The sequence below is a fragment of the Cyclopterus lumpus genome, chromosome 17 (assembly GCF_009769545.1).
Source record: "Cyclopterus lumpus isolate fCycLum1 chromosome 17, fCycLum1.pri, whole genome shotgun sequence".
NCBI lineage: Eukaryota > Metazoa > Chordata > Actinopteri > Perciformes > Cyclopteridae > Cyclopterus > Cyclopterus lumpus.
The window spans coordinates 14,320,798-14,347,430 of NC_046982.1; the positions used below are offsets into that span (position 1 = coordinate 14,320,798).

At 38.5% G+C, this 26,633-nt stretch overlaps 1 protein-coding gene across 1 annotated transcript in view; it reads right to left on the reverse strand.

The window, feature by feature from the left end:
* LOC117747063 (piezo-type mechanosensitive ion channel component 2) overlaps positions 1 to 26,633 on the reverse strand; it is a 74,275-nt gene that overhangs the window by 21,955 nt on the left and 25,687 nt on the right. The window contains 21 exon segments of the mRNA XM_034556459.1: positions 182 to 296; positions 541 to 784; positions 4,349 to 4,514; positions 4,633 to 4,734; positions 5,620 to 5,824; positions 5,913 to 6,113; positions 6,767 to 6,889; positions 7,024 to 7,200; positions 8,020 to 8,180; positions 9,899 to 10,073; positions 10,128 to 10,212; positions 13,436 to 13,609; positions 14,647 to 14,792; positions 15,927 to 16,120; positions 16,687 to 16,807; positions 17,244 to 17,480; positions 18,674 to 18,855; positions 19,401 to 19,518; positions 20,891 to 20,926; positions 21,601 to 21,720; positions 24,038 to 24,212. Of these exon segments, the coding sequence (XP_034412350.1) occupies positions 182 to 296; positions 541 to 784; positions 4,349 to 4,514; positions 4,633 to 4,734; positions 5,620 to 5,824; positions 5,913 to 6,113; positions 6,767 to 6,889; positions 7,024 to 7,200; positions 8,020 to 8,180; positions 9,899 to 10,073; positions 10,128 to 10,212; positions 13,436 to 13,609; positions 14,647 to 14,792; positions 15,927 to 16,120; positions 16,687 to 16,807; positions 17,244 to 17,480; positions 18,674 to 18,855; positions 19,401 to 19,518; positions 20,891 to 20,926; positions 21,601 to 21,720; positions 24,038 to 24,212 (3,257 nt within the window).

Consider the following 26,633-nt stretch of genomic DNA (forward strand, 5'->3'; position numbering starts at 1 on the left):
TCATTTAGATCAGACTTAGAACATTGGGTCACCAGAATCAGGGTTTTTCTTATCTTTTTTTATGCTTCAGTAGTTATTTTTTATTTCAGCTTCTTGGGAAACACACTCTTGGACATACAATCTGAAGCAGCAACTCACACCAGCATGTCTAGTTGAAGAAGTAAAATGTTGAGTCACTCACTCTCGTTTCCTATGATGTCAATGTTGTATTCCTTGATGGTACAGGCCAGACTGAACAACTGGACCAACCCGCATTGTTTACGAATCAGAGAGTCGATGTAGCCACAAGCCAGGATCTAAGAACAAGAATACTTATTTTATATATTATATCTCTACATATCTTTAAGATCTTTTATTTCACATAACACACAGGCAGTGTTGGTATGGACACAAATATTGAGAACAGAGAAGTGTATAATAAATGTGGTTTCCATTCATGCAGACATAGCTTTTAAAATCTAAACATTATATTGACTCATATGTACTTTATGAAGGATTTTCTCACGGAGCTCGATATACAATTTGAGATGGACTACTCACAGACAAAACATTCTTCATGGTGATTACAAAGATATTGTAGGCGATCAGGAAGTCCCAGTAGTGGAGGATCTTTTTGATTGGTTTGAGCAACAGCTCACCACCAAAGAGCAGGAAGTAGAAGCAGGCCACTAGGTAGCCCATACAGAAGATGCTGATCCGCGTGGTCCCCGTGATGAAGATGATTGTGAGGACAAACCAGAACAGGTAGCTAAACATGATGACCTTCAGCATGTCCAGGTAGGACCTAAAGAAGTGAAAACGATATGTCAGCGGTGTTTTTCCAAAAAGAAAACAAGCTCAACAGATACATTTGTGTCCAAATGTCAGGTAAAGGTCACTGTCAGGGAAAAAAATGTCACTTCAATACCCAGAGGTGATCTGACATCAGTAAACGCAACATACATATAGCAACCTCATGCTGCAGCAGAAACGGTTTCTAAAATAGCTGCACTGCTGATAACACCGGTGTTTTCTGGAACAAATACCCCAAAAAACTGCTCGGCAGCTGCAGCTCTCACTTCTTTTAAATCAAGGCTGAAGACTTTTCTGTTCACTGCCTTTTATTAAATGATTTCTTACACTGCACTTTATTCTTGTATTTTATATGTTTATCTTCTAGTTTAGCTTGATTTTATTTTCTATTCTCTTGGCTCTGCAATGACTGGTTTAATTGTATTTAAATGTACTTTTATGCTCTGATGCTTTATGTGAAAGGCTTTGAATTGTGTTGTTAATGGAATATTCTATATAAATAAACGTGGCTTGCCTGTATAAACATTACAATATATTTACATTTAACTGTAACACAACTCTGGTTCTTCTTTTCGGAAAAATCTGAAATCTTTCCTTGATTTCACGATTGACTTAGACGTCTTTTTTCAACCAGCCGATGAGGTCTGCGTGACATAATGTGAACACAGCATCACGTTCACCAACTCAGCAGGTTTGAGATGTGAAGATGAAGCTCTCAATTGTTGTTATTCAGAAAGTTTGAATTTTGTTCTACGTGGGTTTTTTTCATAGTTAATTCCTTAAGGTAGAGAGTAAAAGGATATTAACTAAACTAAGAACAAATTAGAGGTAGTGTCCTTCACTATTTATTGTTATGCTACTTTATACTTCTACTACACTACATTTCATAATATTGTACTTTTTACTCCACTACATGTATTTGGCAGCTGTCAATTCAGATTATCCTTATGTATCATCTGCAGATTAAAGTAATGTACACATTACAATACAATGATTTACTATATATGCGTCTGAAATTAGCTGTTACTTTTGGTACTTTAAGTATATTTTGAATCTACTACGTTCTACTTCTAATACATTTACATTTTGAGTACAGTATTTGTATTTGTCACAGAGTCTACACTTTTCATATTGGTACTTTTAACTTAAATAAAAGATCAACGTACCTCTTCCAACACTTGCTGACTTCAATTTAATTAATTTTAATCTCAATTAGTTTGATTTACCTTTTCCAGAGCCATGTTAATCACTGTTATCAGCTGATGACAACAGAACCAAATCCATAACGCCGATGATTGATGAAGATTGTTAGATGTGCTTGAACGCTCCAGAAAAGGGTAGAAAGTAAACCTCGTAAAACTACATTTCCCAAGGACAATAATGAACTTTCCTCGCCCACTTTCTCTTACATATATTGACATAAACATTTAATGTAAATCTGGCTTTATTGTGTATGTTGAATTAACAAAGAAATTCTGCTTCATTTGAGATGGGGCAAAATTCATGAGCAGATTTTAGTCACATGAACCTGGAAGTAAACGGCATGGTGTCGGGCCAGCTGAGCTAAGTTTCTATGAAGCATGCTTACCACATCATAAAAGTCAAAACAACATTTCAGTTCATTCTGTTGCCGTGTGCATAATCCGCACATCAATCACACTTAGTGTATCACTTAGTGTGCTCACCGGTAAGAGTTTGATCAATGAACGGGATCCAGAGCTGAAACCCGACACCTGTCACTCAGCACAGATACGTGTACGTTTCACACACCTGTGTGTGTCTAACATGCTAAAAGCATGTGAGTGGAGCCTGTGTTCTCATGTGAGAGAGCGTTAATGTGATGTGTGGAGTGAAAACATAGGAAGCAACGGGCATTCATTTGATGGACCTGGGGAAAACACGGGACCACAACAACAGCTGCACTGTTTAGGAAGCAGCTCTGATGAAGTGGGTTTGGATCGGACAACACGTTGATGGGCCGGAATACTGAGTGAGTGTCCTTCTTCATCAGGGGAGAGAATACCTTTTTCCATACTTAAAAGCTATTTATTGAGTTAGAGTACAGGGCAAAAGCATCTGAGTCGTGGAGTGACGGACAGAGTGTTTTTGTTGATTATGGATCCCCCCCCACCGTCCTCCCCCACCCCGTATCCGTAATTCGATCCTGGAGGGAAACGATGGAATAAGTGCAGAGCTGCTGTGGCGTGGACAGACGGGCTGTACAGCTCTCTTTCTTTCTACTCGGGCTTGTTGATGGACGCAGAGTGCGTTAATAAAAGACTTGTCCACTTTGCGCATCAAAACAGTGGAATGTGAAGAGCACATAATCAATGAATGTGGACAGGTCAGGATGCTCTCGCTGTCTTTCTTATTTCCTTGCCTCTCAAAAACCCTCTCTTCACTCTTTAGATATTTATGTGCAAAATCAGTATCTAGCTCTAGATTAAAATATTGGACGGCAGCCAAAATTCAGAATGATGTATATACACTGGGTATTCAATACCAGCTATCACTAAGCTACTGTCATCTGCCTTACCTTTATTTATCTAGGATGAGGGACTTGCTGAGTGAGTATGTTCTTATTCAGCACCACTCCACACCTCTCCTCTACAGTTACACAGTTAGCTGCCAAGTGCAACAACAGTTTTCTACTGAGCAGCTCCGGCTGAACAGGCCGGGGTACAAAGCAAGCACGCGTCAACTGCATGTGGTTGTTGCTGAAACTGGGGAGAATGATACTTTTGTTTTACGTTTCTAAATCCTAAACCTGCCACCATCTGTTACCGGCCTGCTCCACTTCCTCGTAGCCCATCGCTGAGCTCAACGCTCTAATTGGTAACTTGGCACGATAGCGGCACCCTTTTTGTTTTGAACATGCGTTAATTGATTTGTTGGCCACTTGGGGCGGGGCGGCAGAAACAAGTTGAGATATCGTCACCTTTTTAGCTGATATGGCAAACCAGTCCGTTATCATTCCCAGGGCGTCAAAAGCCGAAAAAAAATGGTCTTTAACAAGGGTGATATTAAAATAATGAATTCCCTTTGCTGCTTTCCAACTACAGGCCAGTATACTATCCAGTAAACCGTAGGTGTTACCAATGGTAAAACGTCAAAGTTAATGTTTTACTCTTAAAAAGGTATAAACAAAGCTTTTAACTGTACATAGACACTACAAGACTAAATGCTTAAATCCAAACTGCTGCTGCTTGTTTTGATAACATTTCGCTTTTGACTTAATTGTCGGCATCTAACCTCATTAAGCATCAATTAAGCCGGCTACTTCACTTCCTTTCCATTTCTGTGTCTTGTTGTCCTCCATGTTAATGCCGGTTCAGTCGAGCTCCAATGGCACCAAAATTATAACAGCTGTTATAATTCAAATGAATCTACTTTAAAATCTAATGTATGTGTTGGAACACAAGTCTGGAATTCAGTGCCTTATGCTGTATCCATGATGGGATGATCCCCGAGAGGATTTCTTTACTTATTTTTTCAAACATAGTCGGGCCACTGTTGCAGTGTAATAGTAGCATCACTTTAGTGTAAGTTGCTGTACCGGCAGTGAATGAAGTCGGGGACGGGGTTGTGGACGCTGAACGAGGCTGCGTCCAGATCTCTGCAGATCTCCACGTTGTCTCCAGCCATGATGCGAACTGCCGCCTTGTTTTCATCATCAAAGACCTGCCTCTGGAGAGAGGCACACAGCAGCAACATGAAGTCATCTAGAAAAGAAGAGGAGAAAATCTAACTTGTACTGAGCAAAAGCTTTTCAATACTAGAAACTATAAGGACAATCATCAGTATAATAGCCACTAAATATATATCAATTAGAAAACATACAGATGAGGAACGATGGATTGGGTTGGGTCAGGAAATCTGGAATATAGAACCACTTGACCACTTTGGAGTCTGTATAAGAGTTGGGAAACCTCCAGGGATAGTCTGAAATGAAAAAGTGCTCCATTATCATCGGACATACATTTATGTGAAACACTATAAAAAGGTGATAGTCAGGTCTATTGTGGAGCACGGGACTAAAAATAAGAGCAACCCAGTCTCCAGAATAAAATGCTGACATTGTACAATTCTACAAACTATAGATATGTTGAATCTCGACGTGTCTAAACCAAAAACACATTTCATATCAACGTTTCTATGTACGTGTATATCAACGCTACAGTGTTATTACCACCCCGTGACTCTTTTACAAATCTCAATTATTTTTAGGTTTAAGCAACACAACCACTTGGGGAGGTTTAGTCAAATATCTTGTTTTGGTTTAAAGTAGGTGTATTAATTTGGTTCCTAATTGAAGGTCCTGTGTTTGTTTGACTCATTTATCCACTGCAATCCAGCTCAACCTCCTTTCTACGCAGGTGTACGCAGACTTTGATTACACGTGTTTGTGAAATACAGAACGTAATGCGGGAAAAGGTTTGTTCTCTTGAAAAAGTTATTGATGCATTTTTTTAGGAGACCAAGCAGAGATTTGACGTGGTAACAAATTTAAAAATCAAAAACAAAGGAGGAACGTTTGTCATTGACAGCTTCTCAAATGTGAAAAATAGCTTTTCTGTTATTTATATAATTATTATATTTTCAATATTGTGGGTTTGGGACTAAAAATGTTAAATAAAGAAATTCAATGATGTCTTTTGGAACTTGTAATGAGCATTTGTCACTATCTTTTGACATTTTATACACTATGATAACCCAATTGACTATAAATAAAAAAACATTAGTAGTTGAAAAAACAACACAATAGTAGTTTATTGTGGCTTAAAATCATACCAATAAGTACAAACTGGCTGTGTTGGTCACACAAACCTTTACAGGCTGCTGGTGGGATCCCGATGCAGACAAAGTACTGAATGGTTAGCATGCAGGCCAGGAAGAAGCAGTACTTGGGCCAGATCTCAGCGATGGCTTTCCTCCTGCGTCTATACATGACTATGATCAAGGCAAAGGCGTGAAGCATGGCGAAGAAGTCCATACGCTGCCCGATAACATTGACCCCCAACAGCAGGCACGTCTGAGAGAAACACGCAGGGAACACAAAACATGAAGGGATGTTTTCAGATACCATCATTATTTATTTTGCTCTTTGCACTTGTCTCAACCTCAAGTCCAAACTTGTAGAAGAAGTAGTTGATGAAGTATTTGATGAAGCTGACGATGCCTATGTCCAGATGCTGCCGTGTGATGCCGTGGAAGATAATCCTGGCAGCGGGAGGCGACAGTTTGTTTCTCAATCTGAAGTATTCCTGATGGCGATAAATCGTCACTTCGAACGCCAACAGAGCCAGCATCAAGAGGTTGTTCTGCACAGATGGAGAGTTTCTTTAAATATGTATTATGCATGTGTTGAATAAAAATAACTAATTGGTCATTCATCAACAGAAAAACTTTAACTTATTTAATTTCTGGCAACTTGTGATGGAAATTTGTCGTATTTTCTGACATTTTATACCCAAAAGCTGAGTTTGAACGTATTGTAAGTAAAGTTTATCTTAGCATCAATTATTCAATGAAACACGGGATGAGTAATTGGTGTACACATGATCATTTTGGGGGTGAAGTATTCCTTTAACGTTTGAAAATACTTGTTTTGCGACTGTTAAAGGAGCAGTGACTTCCTGGAGTCACAACCACCGTGTACATTTTTATTTTTACATTTTTACACTTAGACACTTTTTTTATTTATTATTTTTTTTGTACGGCTTAAACAAACGAGATCTAATGTGTTAATTAGAGAGCTTTAGAGATGCCGATAGGCAGATTTTGTAACCTTTGGACAGAGCCAGGCTAGCTGTTTCTCTATGTTTTCCAGTCGTTGTGCTAAGCTAAGCTAACCAGCTGCTGGCTACAAATTCCATTATTTTCATGATCATAGTTTCATGAATTGTTTTTCCTTTGCTGTGATGACATTAGGTATGCTGCAAACGTCCAGCTGATGAACATTTCCACTCCTCACCCTGAGATAGCCCAGAAGGTCAAGAGACTTGTCCAGGCCGACCCAGTTGGCTGGATCCACTGGTCCTTTATACAGCAGAGACTCCTTCATCACATTACTCTGGTTTGCTGTGTAGGTTACTGGCTGTGGAAAGAAAATATAATTGTATGAATGTAGTAAAAATGTATTCTTATTCCAGCGTAGGATAGTAAAGGTAAAGTTTAGCCATATGTAGTGTCTACAACGACGGTCAAAGAGCATGTTCTGATTGTATTCACCATAGAGCAGCTCTTCGAGTAGGAATCGGGCTTTATAGTCTTCAGCTGGTACAGCATTTTACATACGATGATGACACACGTCCAGACAGTGCAAACACTGGAGGCAAGGGGACGGTACTGGCTGAAGGGCAGTGCAAAGGCCCATGATGCCAGGAACACATAGTTGAACAAAGACACCTGCACAGGACACAATAAAGGCGATGAGGACAGAAAAAACAGCTCACATACATCTTGTTTCCACCGACATTCTCTTTCTCTTCATCCTCATCCTACTACGACTAGTATTGTTTAAACACTTTGACCTAGCACATTATATAAAAAAGGTGAAAAAAGTAAAGAATAATGTGAGGCAAAAAGAAAAGAAAAGTCAAGACCCCCCCAAAAAAAAGAAAGATCATTACATTACATTGATCTAAGTCTATAAAAGTGAGTTTTAATAAGAATCTAAAAGCCTTTGCAGCTTAACCCTCTTAGTCAGTTTGTGCCAAACTCAAAAAGCCCTGATGGCAAGAAAACAGCCATTACAGTTCGCCCCAATACCACCAGACTATATTATCTGGCAAGTATGCGGTGTAACAAAAAACCCTGGTTTATTTTAAAATGGTACAAGTTGGCATAGAGACCAAGTGAGAGTGTAAGAGCAATAAAATCCATAAAGAAAATGTGAACAATGCCCAAAGTACCTGTAGGTACTTAAACATTCCACATTAAACAAACGTTTCTCCTGTCCAAACATCAGTAACTACATCTGGCAAGCACCAAAAAAAAAGAAGCACATGTACACATAATACATAGGATTTCCATTGTGGGAGTAGCACAAGGGAAACACAGAAGTATTTACAGTAAACTTGCACAAGTTTTGACTTCCTGGGTTTCCCAAAACATGATTGAACAAAAAAAATGTAACTGTAGATTATAACCTGAATTTATGACATGTTGTTGTTTTTGTTGCAGATATTGATCATTGTCACACATTGTAACCTCAAGCTTTCGTACCTCTTTGACAGAGACCAGGACAATGTAGCAGGACACGATCTTGATGATGTGGATCTCCAGTAACCACCAGATGAACAGCTGCAGTTTGTTGAAATATTCAAGGAACTTGAGGAAGAGCACAGTCAGACGGTCGACCACCAGGTGCCATTTGTTCTTCAGATCTGAAGACGCAGAGACAGAAAAACAGATACATGTGAATGGAAAAACAGCAGCACTGAACAAGTGCAAATGGTAAATGTGTTATATCTTAATTACATCAGTAACAGTTTGAACATCATTATTCCTCCACCAGCATTTTGTTTTGATGTCTTCTCAAACACCAACTCAAGCTGGAGCAGACTGATAATTTGATTATATTTTTTGTGTCGTAACTAATGGGGACGTTTTTTTTTTTAATTGGTCAAGTAAATATTAAGCGGTGACATTGAAATTATTTTAGATAATCAGACTCTGCCAACACTAGCACTCATATATTTGTATTTTGTATTTACAATAGTTATTGTGTGGATTATAATAGTTAAATGGGAGTGAGATCTTCATGTTGGTGAGAGAAAGAGAAATGTCAATATGTATACCATTTTATGGGTTAACTTTACAGCTCAACATGTGATTTACATGTATTCTAAAACTGTGAAATGATTGTTAATGTAATATTTTCCTGTATGCAATATGTCAAGATAACAAATCTGTATTAACAAGTACATTTGAAATTGTTGCTTGATTTACCTGATATAAAACCTCCAGCCACAGTTTGGTGGGCATATATTTTCACAAAATCTTTCTCTTAGAAAAAGATTAGGATTAGGTTTTAATAGTGGCCCCATTGTTTGGATAAGAGAACTCTGAGAGGGCATATAGCTCATATAGCTTGCAGCTCATTATAAACTGAGAGGCCCTGCAGTGTTGTGTTTTATCACCTATTTTATTTTCTGTGTATATAAACAGCATAATAATTTAAAACCAGTGTGACTGTCTACGTAAATATGCTAATAGTGCTGCGTTAGTTGGCTTTAGCGGGCGATGTAATGGGCGAAAGTGACCACTTGAGCTAGACAACCAGAAGTAAATCTTACTGAACCCAGAAATCTCCAATACAACAGATTTTTACAGCTTTACTCAGGATGATTAATGGCCGGCTGGTGAGAGTGCAGGCAGAAGATACTTGGACAGCAGACTGAGCTTCTCTCAGAGAGCTTTGGCCTCTAAAGACTGTATGCAACATGTGTCTTTTGAGCAGACTGAAGATCTACAGGCTGCGAGAGATCTGAGGGAAAAGGCCTCTGTAGCTGCTGAAGAGCAGCACAAGGCATCCTCAGCTGTAAACACAGTGAGGAGAAACATGTGTGATGTTTCAATGTAATTTGAAGGGAAACACATGAGACGCTAAAGTGTTTAAATACAAGTCTGAAACGTGATCAGCAACACAGCCTCTAGATGAGCATTTTTATTGTCATATGAATTGGTTTTGATATTTGTTTGTTCTCAGGCACATTAAAAACTTCCCATTCACAACCAGCAATGCACCAGTTGAGTATAGTGTTTTTGTTACTCCAGTCTGGCTTCATTCACCATCTGCTTCTTCATCAAACAGTGACTGAGAAAGGTTTTGGGCTTGAGTCGATATAAACTGATGAGGAGGGAGGTAGTCAAGTTTCTGATGTAGCTACATATTGCTCTTCAAATGCCACTCTTTTGCTTCACATTTATATTAGTATCAGACTGATATATTGTCTACAATACTTTGATAGATGGTCTGACTGGTGAAATGATTAACAAAGAAAATACTCTACACATGAACTTATGATGTGAGTTGCACCCCTAACATGATTTGCTGTATATTCAGTGTCTTGGTGGAGCTTGTGGACCGGCTGCTCGGTACCTGAGCTCTGCTCGGTGCTTGGCTCCGGCTCCGTCCCCGCACTGCAGGGTTGGCTGTCCTCTGTGCTGGACTTCCGTGGGTCAGAGATACTCCTGGGCTTCTCGCCAGTCATGTCAGTGTCATACATCACCAGCAGGGCCTGGTCCTTCTCCTTCTCCCACTCTCCCTGCTCCTCCTGCTTCTCCTGCTTCTCCTGCTTCTCCTGCTTCTCCTGCTTCTCCTGCGGTGCCTGCTCCTCTCTGGACAGTGTTGGCTCCCCCGAGTTGGCGCTGAGCATGGTGAGGTCTGCCAGGCTGCCATCCTGGTGCACAAGTCTGAGGACATGTGAATAAGTTATGACAGACATGTGCATGCAGACTCACACATACATCTGTGTCTCTATACTTATGAGGACCTTAAATTACCTGATGTTCTATCTTGGTGCATTTTTAAGAGTCATTTATTCGGGTCAATATTTGGAACTACTAAGTCGCAGTTGACAAAAGTCTCACCACACAGATCCATTTAGTAGCTTTTATTGAGTCCTTGATCAAATCACACAATCATCCAGCAATAAATGAAGTTAAATCAGAACTGGTGCAATGATTGGTGTTGTCGATGGGCTTCTAATTTGTAACTTCAGGACTACTTTGCAGAAGGTTAGAAGGCCTCATATCAATAAAATGGGGTCTCAAGGCTCAATAGCTGATGCACAATCACAAAATCGGCCTCGGGTAAGAATATATTTGACACTTATCAAAATGAAACTCATCAAATATAAAATATATAAGTTAGGTTTTGAGCCATTTACGCCTTTTTTAGAGAGAGTGGAGAACATTTGACCTACTCCTTTATCATTCTGACTTAAAAACATGCTAAAAACTAAAATACTCCCAATAAAGTGACCTTAACTTTCACCTATTGGAAATCAATTGGAATCTGATCTTACTGCTCACTGCAATTTAAAGAAATCAAGGCAGGGAAAAGAATCCACCTATTGTTTACACATGATTTATTTCCTTACATCTTTTTGAAGGGATTGTGTCCTCATAAGTATATAAATACAACACACATTCATACATATGACTCCAGGTGGTTGTCAAAAGGCTCTGATGCAAATGTTTAGATGGGAATCACCAGCTGTGTCCACTAACTGAACAACAGAGCAGCATTTCATCAGGCATGAATCTGATCCATAAGCAGTGCACATTCCTTCTGCATTCTTTAAAACAACCTATGTTGTTGGATTTTTTGTATGGTGTTTGAGGATTTTTTTTCTTCTTGCAGCAGAATAATAGTTGCATCTGAAGGGAGGCATTAACCCTTTAAATTCTTCTCAGGCAATGGGGAAAGGTCAAAGGTCGGGTTTGGCTTGCATGAACTGGCCGCATATCAAGGCAAGCATTTTCATTATCCAGTGGTCACACTTACTTGCTCGGTTGAATGGGAATTTTTTGCTTGATGCTGCTCAGAACAATAAAGTTACACAGAAGTCAAGATGAACAGAGAGGAGAGACACCAACAAAGGCAGGCTGACACTGACACTTGAAATCACTTGAGAATATCAACGTAGTTTTATTAAAGTGCATGAAAACTGGCCAAAAGGCCTGTGTGGTTTGGGGTAGGCAGTTTTTTTTTCAGGGGGAGGGTGATGTTCTGGGAGTCAGTGCAGAGAAGTGGGTGTGTGGCAAGATACTGGGAGGGAAGAACAGTTCTTTCAAATTCAAACATGCTTGTTTGACAGTCTGTGAAAAGTGGAAGGGTTTTTTGAAGGAAAAAAGGCTGTGCTGGGTTTGGAGGGTTGTTAAGATCCAGAGAGATAATAGTGAACCCAAAAAGAGAAGGCTACAGGCAAAATAATAATACAAAAAAACCTGAAAACAGACAGCATTCATGTCAATCAAATACCTAAACACCAGGAGTAAGAGATTTCGGAAGATCATCAACGTATCATCATTGGCAAAAATAGGGTAACACTGACAAGTTGGCGTGGGGGGGGGAAATGGTTGTATTGAAACGGGGAGAGGAAGTTGAGGCTCAGAGGTGAACTGGGATGATGAGGGATGCCACAGAAAGCGAGCAGATACCCACCTATTCATGATCAGATAGACACGACCATTGACTTTAGCACGGCTGTGTGGAAAGGGTGGCAGAGAGAGATGGCAGCAGGTCACAGAGAGAAGCAGAAACGAGCTAAGCAAGCAGCGGCAAAAACAATGGAAAGTCCACAACAACACCGCCGTAAAGTTAAACACACACCACAACGCAGACTGTGGAAATTTGAATGTTCTAACACGGAGAGCACAACAAAGCACACAATGACAGATGTGTGATGAGAACAGTGGTTATAATGGGTGTTTAACGGGGTGTGTTAAATGTGACTATCCCGAAGAGTGTGAGATGAAAAGGGATGAATGTTTTCACCTCACGCTCAACTGAGGTCTGTTAACATGCAGATATCGTCAGTAAGTATTCCTATGGGGCGTTCTTCAGTATTATTTATCAGCGTTCAGTTTTATCATGTGGTGATTCAGTATATGCATCGCATAGAGCCTTATTTCAGTGGAGCACATTTACTTCATATTGCAAAAATACATCTTAAATCTTTTCTTTGTATCCAGACAAATGTATTTTTTTCTGGCCGCACTAGTTTTAAGATATCTGTGGGTTCTTTAAGACAACATATTTGTATTTGTTTTTAAAAATCTTGGTAAGGGAAATGTTCCTGTTCTGTTAGCAGATCATTTTGCTTTATGTTTCTTGTTTTTGAGAGCTGACTTTTTCCAGTGTTTTTGAAACAGTGCATCTCTACTTGATACTACTAGCTCACCAAGCGCCACTGAGCTAGCTAACGTTACAGCTCAGCCGAGGAGGACGGCGTTAATGTTTACATCCAGTGCTCTCAAGGGCATGAGCCTCTCGTACACGAGTAGATGCACTCTTTCTTCTTCACGGGGATACTGTTGGCAGGTGCAGTTCGGTATCAAGAAAATAGTTCCGACAAGAAACCACTCACAACAAAGTCTGTGGATTATCTTGAGAAACTGGGTCAAGATTCATTGCTGTTGAGTTTTTCCATTACAACCTTAATTGATAAAAGCACTACATTTAAGAGAAACAATTATTTTTAAAGTGCCTTACAATACAAGCATAACCAAAGGTGAACAGTAGTCTGGACCTTATTCAGCTGTGTTAAAGATCCAATGAAATTATATATTGCTTCCTCAATATGATGTATTTTAGTTTGAAACAGGATTTATGTGTATGACATCATCATAGACAGCAAGGGATCACACCAATGATCGAAGTTCAAATGTACATTTCTCAAGATATTTAACCCCAAAGACTGTAAATAAACTTTGCTCAGCAAAAAGTAAAGCGACTGGAATTAAATCATGTTTATTTATGAACAACCTTTTGTTGTTACTTTTGTTAAAACGTATGCAGTTTGTTTGTAATTCAGCTGTATGAACTTACACAAACCAGAAAAAAAAGAACAAAAAAGTAAACTTCTCAATTATGGTTTGAACCAAAGAAAATAAACAGAACGTGTCTCACCTGTAGATAGTGCTTTCTTCTTTGGCCACTACAGCCTGGAGATCGGTGAGCTGGAGGAAGCGGTTGTGGAAGTAGTGCAGGTGGAGAATACACACCAACAGGAAAGACGTGGGAATTAAAATCCTGGTAAACAGATCGGCAGCAGTGAACGTCTTCAGGCCCATGTCTTCCAAGCTGCATAGATGGGGAAAAAAAGGAAAAACACGGGAATTGAGCTCACATTTAAAAAAAAAAAAAAATGTTTTAAGGTACCTGTGTGAGCGAGGTAAACAAAAGAAGGTCAATACAATTTAAACTAGTTCTGTCATTGCTGGTTGGTATACAATTAAAGTGTATGTGTTATACTTATTGTAATCACACATTTCCTTCAACAAATTGTAACTGTAAATAATGTAAGGTTTTTATTTTATGTTGCATGTTTCTATTCTAAATAACATAGGCTGAACATGTTTTAATAACATTGTTAAACTATCAAGCTCTTCTTCAAGTCAACATTGAACATTTCTATTTGACTGAAGGGGAGAGTTTTTAAAACGTTGTGTCGGAGCGACTATCTTTGAGAGCCCTGAGAGGCAGGTGAGCAAAAAAAGGGAATTAAAGAACTAAAGAACAGGTGAAAAACAAAGTTTTGCCAGGATAATTTTTTTCGAAGTTACTTTTTTTTCTCCATCTTTGTAAACAGGTTAAAACATTTTCTGTATGTATAGTAAATATTTTACTGCATCGTTTTGAAGAGGGTTTGTTGTTGTAATACTTATGTCGGCCACAAGAGGCTAAGGTGCACCACTACCCCATTTTCTTAATAGGACTGAAAGCATTCATGTTTTCCCTAACGGCCCATTACTGCTGATTAAAGTACATTCTAGCCAAAAGACGACATGAGAGAAATGTTATATAACTTGCTAACACACAATATTATGTTACTTGTTTTTGGACTGCATGGGGAAATTAAAACTCACTTAAAACGTAAATGCTTTTAGTCTTATTCAGGACACGTGGTAGTGGTGCACTTCAGCCTCTTGTGGCCAAAACGGGTATTACAACAGCAGACAAAGCCACATTTATTTTCACCCGAGAGAAAACAGTTTGGAGTTTTGGACTTAAAAAACGTATCACCAGAACTTTTATTTTCACTTGCCTCTCAGGGCTTCTGAAATTACCAGTATTTCAAACTCCCTGAAATTTCATCAACATATGTCACTGCAGCTCACCTCTTTGTTTCCATTTTCAACGTTTCGGTCCAGAAGGTATTGCTGTCAAACTGGAAGGTGTAGACCAGGATGAGGACCAGCATGGTGTACATCACCACCGACATCCAAAAGTACTTCAGGGCCCTTCGCCACCACTCATAGTGCACCTAGAGAAGAATAATTGTATTAATTACATTTCAGGGGTTATACATTCTCGGACATTAACAGCTACTATCCATTAAATTAATTAAAGAGCACAGATGACATCTGTGTTTACTATGGTAACAACTATTTTCTCACAGGAATATGTATATCATAATGGTAGATTTTCAAATATGAAGGAGTTACAATGTGGTGTACTACAAGTAAGCTAATTGGTACCATTACTATTTTCTTTATTCAACAAAGACCTTCCTCTTGTTCTCAATCAAGCAAGAGCAGTTATGTATGCAGATGATACAACGCTATATTTACCGGCATTAACAATTGAGAACTGTCGAGTGCATTAGATAACGAATTACAATCAGCTGTAATGAGGAAATGGACTTAAAAGTTAGTTCTCATTGTATAGTATTGTTTTGTTTTGCGGGCAAATAATAATTAATCATTTTCTTTGTTGTTTTTTTGGATGTACTTTCCTTGTTTTAAATTTGTTCTTCATCTTTTTCTTTGGATTTTATTACAAATTAGTTTTTACATTGTTATGTTGTGTTTTTGTATGGACCCCAGGTAGAACTAATAGGGATTACGGGTAAATAATAAATAACATTAATAAAGTAGGGGTTATAAAACATTTGCAAATACAGCCTGCTGTACACAAAACGTTATGATATGTCTGTCTTTGGGAAATTTAATTTGGAAATGTTACAGCGTCCCACCCATATGCTAAGTTTGGAATAAACAGATACAGTACCACGATGAGAACATTTTGCATTGCATCCAGTTAGGTTTCAAAGTGCTTTATAAGCAAAATAGGTCAAACGTTTGTAGTCTAGAGATTTGTGCAAATAAAGAATAATTTATTCAATGTTTTTTAAAGTCAAGACCCAAAATATTACATCAATATAAAATATGTCTGTCTGGATTGTATATAAATGGGTACTGTGTATTTTTAAATGTGCATAGGTTTGACACAGAGCAGCTATAAAAAGGGGTTTCCTTCAATACTGTGTGCGCTTGAATAAGAAGATACAGTACAATATATTTAAATAATGTGGACTTGAGTTGGAATTTGAGATTGGTAATATGTGGCTACTTACAGGATGTGTACAAGGCCCTGACAATCACAGGGGTTTCTTTACCTGGTAGAGCGCCACACAGGAGAGGAACATCATCATGTAGATGATCTTGTACATGACAATTGTTCCCTCGAAGCTGACAATGAAAAACATGCCACCACAGATGTAGATCCAGTATTTCACCAGCAGAGCCATGACTATGTTGCCCAAAACCTGCATCATGTCTTGCTCGCCTCCCTCCTCAGAGTCCTCTTCCTCTATAAAACACAGCAGTGAATCAGAAAACTGCACTGACTGAATAATACGGATTCAGTTTCCTGACTAACCGACGTATACACACATTTATATTGTACATATAGTAAACCACCTGCACAAGTGAAGTACAGTAGGAAGCGGAATGTGGTTAAAACCTTCCTAAAAAACTGAAAACAAGAGAGGAAGGATTAAAAAAAACAATGGTTTGAGACTTTCCGGAATATCTATTCAATGAAAAAGCCGACATACCAACTCATAATTTAAGGCAATATCTTTGACATGAACAGCAACAAATGGATCATTTAGAAACATGATGCCAACAAGTGACTAAAGTGGCTAAAGTGGGGAGGGTATGAATCCGGATGGCCTGCAGAACAGCCTTAGCATTCCTCCCTCGAAAATAAACTAAAGAGTCCAATATGATGAATAAAGCTGAAGGCTTCCTAACAAAAGGCAAACTTCAATCTTTGGTTAGTATTCTTTTACAAGTATGGGCTGCGCTAACAGCTTATACTGAAACTTAGATTAGATTATTTCTACTATAATCTAATACGAGCCCAGTGCTTACCCTTCTTCATCTGATCCTCCACATAAACATCTGAGAGACCAGCGCTATCTTCCTTGAGTTTTTCCTGTCTCTCTGTCAGCGTTTGTCTTAGCAGCAGCCAGAAGCTCAGGAGACACAGGACCTTCACACAATAAATAACATGTTTAGAAAAGATGAAATAAGAAATAATTTACATTTACTTTAACAGAATATGGGCACGTTAGAAAATAGCATACACATGCACTGTGTAATACATATATGTGTTATGAGTCATATTAAAACACACCATTGCAAGTGTGTGGTGATCAACTGCTGTATAACATTTTATTCTTGACACATTTAGGTCTTCGAGCCATTCATAAATAATGACTTAATTGACTGAGACACACAGTTTTACAATTATTCCACTAGCTACATACAGAGTATATCTGTTGCATCACAACATCCTTGTACATATTATAGATCACAAGCTGTCACTCAATCCTAAGGTGTGTTTAAGGGATTGCATTGATTTATAGTAGACAGAAATACATGGCAATGTCAAAATCGAGGAAATGCTTTGTGTTTAACGCCCAAACCTTGGATGAAAGAGAGTGAAAGGGGTTGTCCTTCTTGACAAAGAACCCGAGAACTTTGGAATGATCCATGATCTCAAAACTCCAAATGTACTGCAGAACTATCAGCAGGTTGCCGTAGGCCACCATGAAGGGGGAGGACAGCATGGCGTAACGCCTCCTGTCCTTCACCATCCACAGCACGCAAGACCAGAGGAGGAAGACAAACGTCAGCCAGCTGACGTATGTGATGCTCCACACCTGAACAGAACAAATCACAGAACATGCTAAACAAAGTGCTGAAACTCTGCTGTTGATGAAGCGCTAAGGAAGGTCAAATACTAAGATCATTTACAGAGGCACTGCATGACCCGTGACATAGCTGAATATGTCATGTATTCTAGTAGCGGTGGAAGAAGCGTTCATATTAATTTAATAAGCAAAAGTACTAAGTACTAATACCACACTGAAAACACTCCCAATACAAGTAAAAGTCCTGCACTCAGAATCTTACTTAAGTGAAACTATGTCGGCAGTAATAGGACAAATTACTTAGTAAAAGTAAAAGTACTCATTTTGCAGTATGTCAGTTTTTTGATATTATATATATGATGTTCCTGGATTCAGATTACTGCTGCATTAAGCTGTATGTTGTATTTTCCTGGTAAGAGAACGTAATATGGTTGTAGCGTCGCTGTCCTGTTAGAACATATCTATAAAAAGTAAACTTTTTACGAGTTTAGAAAAATATCCCTTCTTTCAGCTTTGTGACAATGCATTTTCCTGCTGATCTGAGAGGCTTTTCAAATTGTTTATTTAGCTTAAGTAGTAGGAAGGTTTTCTCAACACAAAAAGAAACACTTTGTCCTTCAGTTTATTGCAAATATTCAAAATCCACACACCTGGAGATACAGGGTTTTCACTGAACAGGAAGAGGTCTAAAAACTATTATCAAAAATGTAACTAAAGGCGTCAGATACATTTAGTTCAGTAACAAGTACAATATTTTTGTCTCTGAGATGTAGTGGAGTGGAAGTATAAAGTTGTATAAAATGTAAATACTCAAGTAAAATACCAGTAGTTTTAATGTATACTACTATTTGGCATGTGGCTGGTACTTGAACAATTTTAAAGAATGAAATAACGTTTTCCACAATAGTTTGGGTTTGTTCCAAATATCTCCACATGTACAGTATATCTAATGTAGCAGGACAATTCCCATCATGCTTTGAGTGAAACAGATTTAGTCAAGACCGTTAGTGGTTAACACTGCAACTATGGATGGACAGACACCTATCACCTACAGTAAAAAATAAAAAAATAATTATTTGCTTACATTTTAACAGGACAAACTAAACTCTAACTCAAATAACTCTCAGAACCTTGCCGCTACTTTGCCTGTAATAATGACAATTTGCTCCCAGATCACACCATCTGCGGGCGGCATTACTCACCATCATGGCTATGAGAGCACAGATGTAGCTCTGTTTCATGACGAAGTGGAAGATTTTGACCATCGCACTGACTCCTCTCTTCTTCAACACATCCTCTCCTCCCTCGGACTTCTCCTCTCCTTCGTCCAACGGCAAATCCTCCGGGGGGAAACACACCTCATACACGCACTCTTCCTTCTTTTCTGGTGGGACACAAAAACACAACTGACAGTTAGAATAGTTACGGTACTCTGTGACATTATTGAGATAACCCTTGTGCCTCACTTTAGAAAAAGTTACTGACAAAATGTGAGTTTTATCAATCTGGTTTTAGATGTCGTTTCTAAAAATGAGTCTCAACCACATAGTTTTTTAAAGAAGGTACCTTACTATAATAATGTATATGAATTACAACGTTTCCATATGGCAGAAGTGCTAGTTTAGGATACAACTATAGCCATTCTTCTAATTTGTTCTATTATGTGCCTTCTCGTCTCCTCCTTCCTGTGACCCGGAAATCAAACTCATGGAAGGATGTGTCAATTCCTAAAATTCATCCCGGGGAGCAAGGAGAGAGGAGGCTTGCCAGAGGAGCTATGAACGAGGATGCACAGGTGTATGCTTTCTGAAAATTGTTTCGGCACCCGTGATGAAGAAAAAACTAGATTAAAATGACATATATGTTGTCAATATTCACGCCATTCAGTTGGATCTTTTCAAGGACATTTAGAGAGAAGACGCAGCTCACCTGTTACGTCACTGGGCTGGTCCATTTTATACTGAGGGGTAGAATACAAGTCCAGACAGACAGGTCCATTCTCAGTTGTGAGAAAGTCAAAGGACGTCCCGTTGGAGGTGGGCACAGCCTGTAGATCGTCATCACAAATTACAATAAAAAAGTAACCGAGGAGCAGGTTTGTTATGGGATCACACTACTGTACAGCTTCCTGCCCCTCAAAGGCAAACAGGTATAACTGCTTTTATGGTCTCAACAGGATATTTTATTCATTTGCCAAGAAAAAGCAGATTGTACATGTGGTTTTTTGATAGTTTCACTTAGTTTGTTTGCAGCTTAGTTACCACATTTTGTCTTTGTAGGGCAGTATAGGGATTTCTTCTACTTTTCACACTGCACACTCTTTAACAAGCTGCGTTATAACACGGCGGAAACAAGCATTTTCTAAAATACCTTTCTGTGCATTTGGAGGGTTGAGAAATACAAGTTACACACTGTTGTGGGGATTCCCCAGACATAATTTTGAGTCCTAAAATTATTTAGACTTTTCAACATGGCAGGTTGACCAGTTCATCCAAATCTATCCTATAATCACCAGATATGATTCCTTCCTTAATGTGTTGCAACATATTTGTCAGAAATCTTTTTCACAATAGAGTGCAACAATTTGGAAACAAGTTATTATTTTTATTATATTATATTCAAAAGGTCAATGGTTTTTTTCCATGGGTTTTTGAATAGATGTAAAAAAATAAGGTCTGTGGTTAACACACAGGAGACGTTTTGCTCCAAGATATAAAATACCTCAGAAAATATCCTGCTTGTGAATTTGGATCATTTGTATTCTCTTGGTTGCTAACAAGTGACTCAATGAGAATACAACCCGTCATCTCGGCCAACACTAGTCCGCCTTTAGCTTCGTGGTGGTGACATGAAGTCATGTGACCCCTGTGTAGTTTGTTTCTACTCTAAAGTTATCTTTTTAACTCGGACGATTGCATTTGGACTTCAAAAATCATAAAAGTGATGTTCATTTGTTCAGAATATTTTGCTTAATAAAATGTGTTATATTATAAGTATTATAGATGATTGTTTTTTACAGAAATAATCCCAAGGAAAGGTCCCATGGGCTTTTTGTCGAGGGAACCAGCGTGATGCAAACTTCCAGTTTGGCCTCCAAAAACACGTCATCGCTGCACAAGTCTAAACATCACAAACAGCTTTTTCTCTTCATGACATCTGCCATGTTACCAACTCAAAAGGCCCTCGAGCGCAGTGTTGTTTTGTTGACAGCGTGACAACTGAGGTGTAGTACAGTCTATACAGTGCCTCTAGTGGGAAAAGGAGCTAAACATGAACTCTGAAACACAGGTTAAGGATAACTCTGTTCTGAGGGTGCAGTGTGAAAAGCACTTTGCAGTGATTTCTTTTCTTGCAGCAGGACTGAGGGTTGAAGGGGGGTAAGATGCACAGATTTAAAACACATCCAGAGCTGCCCCCACCTCAGTTGTACTGAACCCATCCTGAGTGGAGAGGAGCTAGGAGGAGAAAAGAGCATACAAGGCAAGGTGCGTTATCGATGAGCTGCTGAAGTCAAAGGCCTCCTTGTTCTTTATAGTCGCTGATAAGCAGGAACAAAGTCGAGCAGCACTACTCTGTAAATCGAGCCCATCACTCATCTGTGTCTGCACACCCTAAAAGCTTTTTAAACCTCAGGAGGTGGCCGGTGGAGACAGACTACGGACCTTGATATGGGAACAAGGTCAGAATGTGTGTGTGTGTGTGCATTTTCAGCTGAAATTTTTCCATGGATGAGTCTATTAAGAAGGTGAAAGCTTCGGTAAAACAAGATGTAATGTAACAGCTTGAGTTTACGGTTTAATAAAGTAGGTTTCATGTTTATTTTTGCGCTAAAACATTAATTTCTTTTCCCCTTCAACCGTATTATGTTACAGCTAAACTGAATACTTTCAAGTCAACATTAGTTATCAGTTGTGTTATTTTGGTTTTTAGCAGACAAGCTTGTTAAAAGATTCTCAACAGATCTTCATTATATTTCAATAAATTCTTAAGCATGTGTTGATGTTTGTTTGATTTGTTGACGATGGGATTGTGTATGTGTTATACAATGGTATCCTAACCGAAGGATGGTTACATCATGACTTGTCCAATAATCAATACTTTGATAGTCATGTGTGAAACTCTGACGTACGTTTTTCTCATCTGTGCCTTGGCGGGATTCCCACCACAGCTGCCTCTTCCTGTTGGCGGAGTTATTTGTTCTGTTTCCATCCAGATCTTCCTCCTCGCACATATCGCCATCCTTATCGTCCTGAGAAAACAAAGATAGACAGTTTGGATCATTTATATCTTCACCACTGGACATTGAGCTCAGTCTGCTCAGACGATATTATCCAGAATCTGTTTTTATCAGCTTCTATTGGAGACCGTTTTACAGTGTAGGAGTGGTATTTTTTGGATTTCTTCATTTTTAGTCTGTAGTCAGATATCGTTCCATCGTGTCTCGTTCCTTTCAATACTTTAACTCGTCTTTTTGCCAAAGATGAGATCAATCATAAACTGGCATCTCCACTATCAAACAAACCTGTCAGCTGCTGATTTAAGTCTTAATCATGTTTTATTATTAGCGTTGTCTCTCTCTCTCTCTCACACACACACACACACACACACACACACACCTCGATAATGCATACAGCCCTGCAGGTTTACAGGGAAGTATTGACCCCTCTATAAAAACACTAATCTATAACTCCATTACAGGACAGTAGAGCTGAGACTCGAGCTCTGAGATGAAGGAAGACGGGTTGAATTCGGTAGTGAGGGTCTCCATGACATTTCCAACATTACATGAACTTTCATTGAGAACTGCAGTCGTTCCACTTCAGTAGTGGGAATTGAGGAGTTAGTATTAAAAAAAATGGTGAACCATTTAATACTTCTTGAGAGAATCCGTTATGAGATATATCAGATTTTTCAAGGGCTTGTTCACCCAAAACAGATTTTCTGAATTTGGTATTTAGTCATTCAAATAGTTTTGGTTTCCCCCATATACAGTGGAGGTGAATGGAATTATATTAATTCATCTTAAAATATATATCTCTATAGATTTTTTATAGGACATTGTCTTTTCACAAACAAAATTCCAGTTACTCAACATAATAGAAACGCTGAAGTCAAAGAAACAGTTCCTACAGCTTACTAATTGAGTCAGTTCATCAAGTCATGTCATAATAACTTCAGATACACTTGTGAGTGTATTTTAGTTTAAAAAAAATAGTAGGTTTAGTCCTTCATCTATTCCTTTGGGAGCATGTTAGAAGGGGATCTTTTAATGGCCAGAATTAACAGGTGTAACGACTACAGAAAGCAACATCTGTTTCAATGTACATATGAGCACCTGCATATTCTATTAAAATAGACTTGGAAAATAATGTGTTCCTCAGAGCTCCGTCAGGATGAAATGTACATAGTAATCAAAGTGATCCACAGTGTGTGAGATCTTTTGTTTATTCGTATTCAGAGTTTACGATCTGATGCGCCTGTCAATACGACTTTCTAGTGTAAAACTTTCAAGTAACCGATTCCAGTTTTAACTTATATTATAATTAGGACATCATGTTTTACAAAAAAAAAAAAAGTCCTTACATTTGGACCAGTGGCGTCTGAGTTGTTATGCAACAGCTACATTTACCCCCATCGAGCACTGGAACATGGTACAGAGATGCATCCTCCCTTCACGCTATGTCAAAATTAGACCACCAGTGTCTCAGATAACACCTGAGCTAAAGCGGACAGATCCAGCCAACGATCGATGGTCCTGAAATCTTCCATCAATACAGTCTCTCTGGTCACGAGGCCACCTGGCTGCCCATTTAATTCAATCTGGTTCTATTTCAGTTCACTGTCTGGAGTTTACAGAGGAGCCGCATGGAGGTGTTTGTTGTGTGTGTTGAATTTACACCCGCCGACTGCCTGCATCCACCAAGATTTACATAAACTACATTATGTTAATAATATAACATCACAAATAAGTTAAATCACACAGTTTGAGTGGAAAAAAAGAAAAGTTATTTTATCTGGAGGCGATAATCTAGGTCCATTTCAGTTTTCTGTTTCACTTAAGAGTGGTAATTGTATAAAAATACACCCTGAAATGCTCTAACTCTAACTCTAGATGAAGAGTTGTAATTTACTCTTTGATAAACTCTTTGTCTTGTATTTGATTGTCTGGTCACTTAATTGTTGCATCTCCCAGAATAATGCATAATGTGAACTTGGTGCATTCAGCTGAGTGGAAGATAGCGATGAAAACTGAATGACGACTCAATAATTAATTAATCAAATCACTGCACAATCTAGACAGAAGCCCTTGAGCTATGGTTTTGAAGGAAAACAGAACAAATCATCAAAAACATTGGTTAAATAATAAAGTTTCAAAGTTTCCCCGAATTTTATGAATAAATAAATCTCTAGTTCTGTTTGTTTAAGATGACACGGTATGCAATCACTCACGATAGTTGCTTATCAGTAAAAATCACCAAATGAGACATAATGAGCCTGTACAGGCAACTAAACTAAAAATGTCTACTCTCTTGAGCTTTCATTGCTTTTTTGTCTGCTGTCCTCACCGTCAGCTGGTCGATGGGTTCCTGCAGCCAGAGGCGGATGAGCGTGGCCAGGGTGTAGTAGAGAATCAGCAGGATGATGGGATTGATAAAGTGGTACCACTTACGCTCCGGGTGCACAATGAGCTTCCATGTGTAGGAGCAGTTGCTCTGAACAATGGGGGAGATGCCAAATATACTGCAGACAGAGAGACAGACAGAAGCAAAGTCCTGGTGAAAAACTGTGAGTATAAAGGACAACGTTGTGTCGACAACAACAGATAAACAAAAGCTTGGAATTTTGTTATCATAGAGGTAAATATAAAAAGGAATTCAGCCTTAAGAATGTGATTTCTAACTTTATTATTACCAGTTTCAACAATTAGTTGTTTATTCATTTAGTTGATCGACAGAAAATGAATAAACGTTGATTAATAGATTAACAGTTCAAGTAAAAATGCCAAATATTATAATATTTAATGTTTCCAGGTTCCAAATTGAATATTTGTGGGGTTTGGACTGTTAGACATTATATGATGTTTCATTATAAAATAGAAAACAATTACAAAATGCACAAACAAGACAATTAATCAATTAATTGAACAAATAATCAAGAATAATTTTAGAAGAATATTTTTTTTAAATAATCAACTATGAAAATATTTTTTTGTTGCAACCTTTCTCTGTTTAGCTCCCCAGGCTTTACTCTCTATTACTAATGAAGATGCTTTAGACTTTATTCCTGACAAAAAAAATACAACCTTTGTTCCATTAATTCGGCCTTGAAGGCAAGTTAGGAATTTAACTAAAAAGTATTTTTAATTCTAAAAAAGTTGAGAAAAATAAATCGTGTTCTCCATCTTTACAACTAATTATCGATTTCAGAAACAAAGCCAGGCTGGTTGAAGTGATGCGAACGTTACAAAAGAAGTAAGAACTGCAGAGTCATGCTGTCTGTGCTGGATGGCCTATACACCAAACATCAGGGGCTCACAACCTGGGGGGCCGGATGATTAAAGGGATGAGGGGGGAAAAACTATTTATTTAAATAAATCATAAAATTCCTTTTTATGTTGTTACTTTAATACCGGATACTTTCTTTTCTTCAGGCCAAAGAAGCCTCAACAGCAACAGTTTTGTTTTCATCTTGTGAGTCTGTGAGTGTAATCATTCATGAAACAAATCCCACCACAACTTCTCCCTCTGCATCGATGGCACTACTGTTCCTGCTTCCACACATATCCGTAACCATCACAAATCGTCTGCTCTCCCACTCTGGCACCAGAGATCACATTCAATTCAATTAAATTCAGTTTATTTTGTATAGCCCAATATCACAAATTATAAATTTGCCTCAGAGGGCTTTACAATCTGTACAAATACGACATCCCTGTCCCAGGACCTCACATCAGATCAGGAAAAACTCCCCAAAAATGACCTTTCACGGGGAAAAAAGGGAAGAAACCTTCAGGAGAGCAACAGAGGAGGATCTCTCTCCCCGGATGGACAGAAACAATAGACCTTCAAAAGATCCACTGGCTCCCCATACAGCAAAGAATACAGTTCAAGACATTCTCCATCACTCGCCACTTTGAAAACTGCACTTTAATCTGTGGTGCTGGTTATAATGTCATCTCTTTTTTATACTGTTATTGTTTTTTCTGTAACTGTGTTTACCATATAAAATACCTTTTAAAGTGATATACAAATAAAATGTATTGTTATAATTATTATTAACATGGCAAAATGTGCTCCTGGAGACACCTACTGTAGAGGGAACTACAATAGAGACAGTGTTTATATTTACTTCTGTCTGTCTGTGGAAATCGTGTCAACTTTAACGGTGCGTAGTTGAGATCAAAATTAAACCCTTGTTCAAAGATGGGTGTGGTTCGAGCAACGGCGCCAGACGTGTGTGTGTGTGTTTGTGTGTGTGTGTGTGTGTGTGTGTGTGTGTGTGTGTCACAACATTTCTTTTTTTTATTTTGCTCATTCTGTACACACGTTTATTGTATTTCAGTCCATCCAGGGAGAAGCATATGACTTCCTGAGGTTTCTTAGACTTTTTCCTTAAACGGTTTTGTTTTTTCTTATCTGAAAGGACTGAGGCGGTCGCATGACTTACAGATTGTAAAGCCCTTTGAGGCATATTTGTCAATTGTGATTTGGGGCTTTATAAATGAAACGACAAGCATCCTGTGGCAGGAAGTAGAGGGATGGAGCTATTTGGGAGTCCAATTTTGTTTTTATAATCTGAAAGAGGTGTTATTCTCGAGTGTAATTCTTAGTTTTATAAATACAGGCACTGATAATATATACACTATATTGCTATGATATACACTGGTAAACAATAGGGAAAATACTCTGTTCAGAAACAGATGACTAGTCCTCATTTAAACAGCTTCAGATATTAAGACTTTCTGTGAGATGACATTCCTGCAAAGACAGTTTCCTTTCACTCTAAACTTGATATTGTTAAAATGCACCGAGGTTAAAAATCTGTTTTTACAACAAAGGATTCTGTTTGATTCACTCCTCTTCCTCTGAGCAGAACAAAGATGATCTGCTCAACAGGAAGTATGCTGACGTATTCCGGTGACAGCCACACAGCTTTAGATGT